Here is a 6,512-nt window from a genome sequence, read left to right on the forward strand (position 1 = left end):
CTAAAGAGAGGGTCTTGTTGGCGAACTTTCTGAGAGACAGAAACTAACAAACAAATTCAGACTGCCAGAACCATCCTTAACCGGGAACGTTAGAGTTCTTGATGCTTCCTTTTCCCCCTTTTTTTCCTTGACCTTTCCTTCTTTCAATTATTAATTTGGGGTTTTTTTGTGTTTTAAAACAAGAAGTTCCTAAGGATTGTGGCTCTTAGGATGACATCCGACAGGGTAAGCACACTCACGCCATCCTACGGTATGGCAGCACTTTACTGTACAGCTTCACCAGTTCCTTTGTCAACGGTACAAAAAGAAGTCAGTCCCTTTGCTTGTTGGATACAACCGTAACGTGGAGATTGTCCTGGTCTAGAGCAAAGCTTCCCTTGGAGCGATTTGGGTTCAGTTCGTGCCCAAGGTAATATTGTCTCAGGGCAGGAGAGATGTTCTATGTATTCATTTCTGTACACCGTAACAATAAGCAGACTAGATGATCATCACTTACTTAGACCCAGTTTGTTTTAAAGCTACCACACAGCCGCTTCGTTCATTTCGGGGGGGTGTGACAAGTGATTGCCGTAGTTAGCACCACCGTTGACAGAGAGCGAAGAAAACGGAGGACTAGGGCCAAAAACTTCCGCAGACATGGAGTGCAAGGACCCGGGCAGGTTGGGTTCGGGGCTGGGCGAGTCTCCCGGGGGATGCGACATGATGTCAGTGAAGCGCTGGGCCTCGCTGGGGGGGTGATGTCCGGGCAGGGGGTGGTCCATGGCCCCCAGAGGGGTGCCCGATGGCCCCGAGGAGGGCACGAATGGGAGATCCACGGGCGTCTGAGCTTGGGATGATGGAGGTCCTTGCGGGAAGAAATCATAATTGCTTCCAGGGCCGTAATACTCGCTCTGATAATCTGCCGGGCAAGGAGAGACAGAGGAAAAGTAACACACAGGCGAAGCGACCGAGTGGAAAAGACACGAGAGTGCATTTGGGGGGGGGGGGGGCGGGCTCAAAATGTCACCCATAGCTCAACAAACACAAGGCAGGAGACGTGCTGATGGCCTGGCCGGGGTGCGGGGGACGCACTAACGGCCTGGCTGGCTCCAGGGGCCTCCCTTTCAGGACAGCCCGGTCTGCAGAACCGGCAGCGCGGGTACCTCCGGTGCGGGAGCGGAGCCGGAGGTGCGGTATCGCGACACGGGGTGTCCGGAGGAGAGGGGAGGGCGCGTTACCCACCTCCGTAGAAGGAAAAGGGCCCGTTGGGGATGAGCTCCCCGGGCTCCAGCCGGTCCACCAGCGGCCGCATCCTGCGCGGGCTGCGGAAGAACGCGTGCCGCCGGGCTCCCAGCGCGCTCAGCTGCTTCATCCGCCGCTCCTTGGAGCGCCGGTTCTGGAACCAGACCTAGGCGGGCGGCGGGAGAGGAGCCGGTCACGGCGGGGGGGGGTCTCCGCTTACGGCAGCCCGGGACCCCCCCCACGTTTCCCGTTCGTTCCGGGGGGCGACCCGATCCGGTGCACCCCACTCCGCGCTCCTCCTCGTTCCAAACGCGGCCGAACCCACCCGTGACCGCGGCCCCGCGGCCGCTCCCCGCCGCCCGCAGGTCAAGAATGATCGAGTTAATTCTTATTACCCTGACAAGATTACTCCTAATTACCCTCACACTGAGCCTCTCCAATCTAACCTCGTCTTTAATGGTCCTTTAACCCCCCATTACCCCCAGCGCCGCGGGTTTATAAACCCTTTAATAATTCCAGCGTATTATCATTCTTATTTATCCATTAACCCCTCACATTCATGGTTATTAATTCCGATGCCATTTGCAGCATCCTTTAGGACTTTTTAAAAGAAACCCGCAGCTCTGCTCCTGCCCTCACCGGGCCGCCTCGGTAATAACGATTTAAATGGGAGGCGGGGAGGTTGCCCCGGGGCTTCCCCGAGCACCGGCCCCTCCGCGGCAGCGCATTCCCGGCGCCCGGGGCCGCGGTACCTGGATGACCCGCATGTTGAGGCCGGTCTCCTGTGCCAGCTGCTCCCTGATGTGCCGGGTGGGTTTTGGGGTGGCCGCGAAGGCGGCTTTCAGAGTCTCTAGCTGTTTGGCTTTGATGGTGGTGCGGGGCCCCCGCCGCTTCGCCCCCAGGTTCTGGTCGTCGTTTTCGTTGCTGCCCGTCTCCTTGTCGGACACGTTGGCGCTTTCCGAGTCCTTGGCGTCGTCCTGGGAAGGGTCTTGGGAGTCGGGGGACAGGCTAGGGTCACTGCCGGTGGTGGCTGGGAGACAGCAAAGCGGAGCACGCTCAGATTGGGGGCGGCCGGGAGAAAACACCGATTGCGGGGACGGGCCGGTACGACCGGGAAGGGGAAAAGGGAGAGGAGAAGAGAAGGAAGAGGTGTGGGGAAAAAGAGATGAGAAGGGAAAAAGAGGAGAAGGGAGGAGAAAGGGAGAGGGGATCGGAGCAGAGCTGCTCCCACCCAGCGGATGCCGAGCGCATCCCGGCATCGCCCCGGCCGCGCTCCCTCACCTGAATGCAGGCTGTTTTCTTTGGCAGTATTGCTGTTATTTAGGTAATCTTCTTTGCAGACAAACTTGTTTTCGTCTATGATGTAGAGCTCCTCGCCGGTGGAGAGTTGCTTGTTACACATCATACACGTAAAACAGTTCAAGTGGAACACTTTGCTCCGCGCCCTGCGGACCAGATCGCTGGGGGAGATGCCCTGGGCACAGCCCGCGCACTTGGTCCCGAAACACCTGCGGGGAGAGGCCGGGCAGCGGTTCAGAGCCGCTCGCCCGAGCCGCGGAGCACGCCGAGAGCGGCCCGCAGCCCGGCCCCGCGCCCATCACCGCGGCCTCCGCTCGCCCCGCCGGGCCGCGCAAAGGACATTCCGTAAAATAAAGCATCCCTCGGATTGTTTCCATCCCTAACCAGAGGATGCTTGGAATTATGTATTAAAAGAAAAAACAAACGAATAGGGGAAAAGGACCCGATCCGGGGCGGGTGAAGCGTGAGGGACGATTCAGCATCGGGGCGATGTCCGGGGCTCGCCTCGGCACAGCAATTAACGACACGTTAATCAATATTAAGCATAAATTCGTGTTCGTTATTCACTGCCCACGGCCGCGCAGCGGCCGGAGCAGCGGCCGCTCCAGGCCCGGCGGGCGCTGGGGACTCGCACCGGAGCCTGCAGCGCTCAGCTTCACCGGGGCACCCCACGGCCTCTCGGTGCCAGGCAGCTGAGCAGCCGGTCACGGGTGCGGTCTTCGGTGTGGGGCGGGGAGGGCCCGGACAGCACCCGGTCCCGAACCGGTCATCGCTGTCGCGGCCGGTGTACGGCGGGCCCGGCCGAACAGGGACACCGGGGTCCGGGATTCGTTCCCGCATCCCGCCGGCATGCGCGGGGGATGCCGAGGCGAGCGAGTGTCGGTACCCAACACCCCTTCCATCGATCCGCCAGCAGTGGCTCGCTGCCCGCCGGCGCGGCCTCGGCTCCGTTTAACGGGAGTTACAGGGCCCGCGGAGCCGCGCACCGAACAGCGGAGCGCCGCTGCACTGGGCCTCCAGCGCCGGTGCGGCTTCGGGCAACGCCGAGCTCTGGCCGGCGGAGAGCGGCTGCAGCGGTGGCGACCGCAGCACCGGGACTCGTCGGTCGATAGTTCCGAGGCAACTTTGGGCAAGTGGAGCACGGCCGGTGCCCGCGGCCGGGCCTCGACGGGGTGCCAGGGCCTCCTCCGGCCTGAACAGCCCCCCCCCGCCCCACCGGAGGACCGGCTGGAGGAAGAGCGGCGGGTGCCAAGGAAAAAGGTGTTTGTGGGTCACGGTGACAACGGAAGAAAGAGTATAAAAACGAAATAGGGAAAAGGGGAGATGAGAAACGGCTGCGGAGGAGCTGCGGCCGCGGGCAGGGGCCCGGTACTTACCGGAAGAAGTCGTTTTTGCAGTAAAGCTTGCCTTCTCGCGAAAAGCATTTCTCTGTCAAATTGCATTTACATTCACAGCACTGAACACACTTCACATGCCAAGCCCTGTCCAGTACATTCAACAAAAACCGGTCCAAGATTGGCCTTTTGCAGCCTGCACAGTGAACCATTGTCTTTGGTTAGTTCTGAGAGCGGGGGTCGGTTTCCCAGATGTCAAGCAAAAAAGAAATCAAAATATGTGTTTTTTCAAGACGACACCGGCGGAGGTTTGCTTAAAATTTGTGTTTGTCTTAAAAGCCTCGGAAAAGCGAAGGAGGAGGAAAAGAAAAGGGAGGAAGCAAAAAAAATCTTCGTTCGAGTGTCCTAGGAGGGATACACAGGAGAAACCACCCACTGCCCGAGGAGACCAGCGCTTCCACACACCGCAGGGTCCCGGCCGCTACCAAGCACGACAGCAACAACGAGAGTAATTATAGGAACGAGAAAACGACAACGACAGAAAGATCGGCGCTCGTAAAAATCAAAAACGATTCAAAAGGGAAAAAAAAAAAAAAGAAGAAGAAAAATTAAAAGGAAATAAAACCCAAAAACCCAACGGCAAAAAGCGAGTGACGAGTGTTTCTCAGGTCTGAGGTAGAGCAGTCAGGAGTCAAAGTGCTTTTCCCAAGGAGAAATCAAAATCAAAATACAAAATTAAAAAGGAATAAACGACAAACGGAGACATGGGGCCGCCGCGCTCAGAGGGGCTCTGCCCGCGGCCGCGGCGACATGGCGCTACGCGCCCGCGGAGCGGGCCACCGTCCTTACGCGGGGAGGGGGGGGGGACGCTCCGCAGCTCCTCGCTCCGTCCTCTCGCCTCTTTCTCCTCTCCTTATCTTTTTTTGCCTCTCTCCCTCGACGTCCCGGCGGTGCCGTCGCGCCCGGCCACTTCCTACCTACCCCCGCGCACCGCCCTGCGCGCTACCCGCGGCGGCCGGCCGCGTCCCCGCCGAGCCGGCGCGGCATCGCCCGGTGCTGCCGGCTGCAGTGGAGCCTCCCGGGGCGGCGGCGGGCCGGGCCGGGCCGGGGCGGGCAGGGCAGGGCGGGCAGAGAGCGGCGCGGGCCGCGCCGTCCCGGCCGCGCAGGGCGCTCTGCATGTTCCCGGCAGCCCCGCGGCCGCAGCCTTATGCACCGCGCGCACACGTCACGGCCGGTCCCGGCCAATCGCCGCCGTCGCCGCTGCCGTCCCCGTCACCCCCCCCCCTCTTTTTCCCGCGCCCGCCGCGCCGCCGCCGGACGGGGCGTCCGCGCCCCTTTATAGAGCCGCCGGGGCGCCGCCGCGCAGGGACGGGCGGGCGGGTGAGCGGCCGCCGCCGGTCGGGCCCGGCCGAGGCGCGCCCCGCTCGGAGCGCCGGGAGCGCGCGGCAGACGGTAGGTGTGTCGGTGCGGTGTCAGTGCGCGGGGGGGATGGCGGGGGGACAGGGACGGTCGTTGAGGTCTGGCACCCCCACGGGGCTGCGCATCCGTTATAGGCAAACACGCCCGGTTCCCGTTGCAGACGGTTGAAGAAGCGGCTCCAAACGAGTTCCCGGTTTAACGGGGTTTCCCCCGTCGTAAACGGTGGGTCCCGGGGCCGGGGGGGGCGCAGCCTCCCGCAGGGCGGTGCGGTGTCCCCCGCCGGGAACGCACCCGAGGCTGATCGCCTTTGCCGGAAGGGAAGGTGCGGAGAGGCTGGGGCCGCGGCGCTCCGACGGCAGAAGGAAGGCTCCGGTAGCTTGGCGGTGACTCCGTTACCGGCGCTCGCAGCGCTGCAGTTGATGGACTTTTTTAGCAGTTGTTGGGGGTTTTTTGTCAAATAAAAATTCCTTTGCTTTTACCTTCCAGGGGCCCGGCCTGTTCCGGGCCGGTTTAGGAGGGACGTGATTCCTCTTTGCTGCCCGGCGCTCCGGGAGGTGTCACCACCGGGCCCGGGACACTCCCGGCGCCCCCGCGGCAGAGTCCCCGCGCTTGCCCCCGTCGCGGGGGGGTGGATTTCGCTGGCGAGGAATTAGGAAGGAAACGGGGGATTAAAGGGCCTGAGCGGGTTACACACACAGCGGTGGGGTGCGCACCTTCCGCGGCTGCCCGGGGCACGGGGGTTGGCGAAAGCCGACCCCGGAGCCCGCAGCATCAGCGTGCTTCCCCTTTTATGTCTCTTTTCCTCGTCTTTTGGAGGAAGAATAAAGAAGTGGAGAAAGGAGAAATTGGAACATAAAAAAGGAAGTGAAGGCAGGAAAACCCTCACCGCGGCGCGGGACTCCGGCATGGGGCGGGTGGGCCCGGCGCGGGGCCTGCCGAGCCCGTAGAGCATCACCCCGTGCCGAGGCATCCCTCGGTGCTCCTGCGGGTGTTTAAAAGCCGCGGGCCCTGTGTCCATCCGCCCCCCGGCCAGGTCTCCCCGGAACCGGCCATCCCCGCCCTGTCAGGGCCGCGCAGGGCGCTCCGCGTCCCCGCCCAGCTGTTGCTTTGCTTTGCCGGCGGTTGCGGGATCAATGGAGGCCCGGGCGGGCGCCCCCCGGCCGGTGCCCGCAGCTGGGCCGCTCCCAGGCGGAGCGGGCCCCGTTCCGCCGCCCGGGAAGGCAACAGCTGCGGGCTGGC

The 6,512-nt window shown here is 62.4% G+C and overlaps 1 protein-coding gene across 1 annotated transcript; it reads right to left on the reverse strand.

Moving 5' to 3' along the window:
• Positions 1-518: 518 nt before the first annotated feature.
• LHX1 (LIM homeobox 1) lies at positions 519-4,066 on the reverse strand (the record flags this gene model as incomplete). The annotated part of the gene is made up of 5 exons (XM_080630038.1): positions 519-898; positions 1,222-1,387; positions 1,974-2,251; positions 2,503-2,729; positions 3,897-4,066. 5 exons carry the CDS (start codon positions 4,064-4,066, stop codon positions 519-521), a joined length of 1,221 nt encoding a protein of 406 aa, XP_080486164.1.
• Between the last annotated feature and the right edge of the window lie 2,446 nt (positions 4,067-6,512).

The sequence above is a fragment of the Psittacula echo genome, assembly GCF_963264785.1.
Source record: "Psittacula echo genome assembly, chromosome: 15".
Classification (NCBI taxonomy): domain Eukaryota; kingdom Metazoa; phylum Chordata; class Aves; order Psittaciformes; family Psittacidae; genus Psittacula; species Psittacula echo.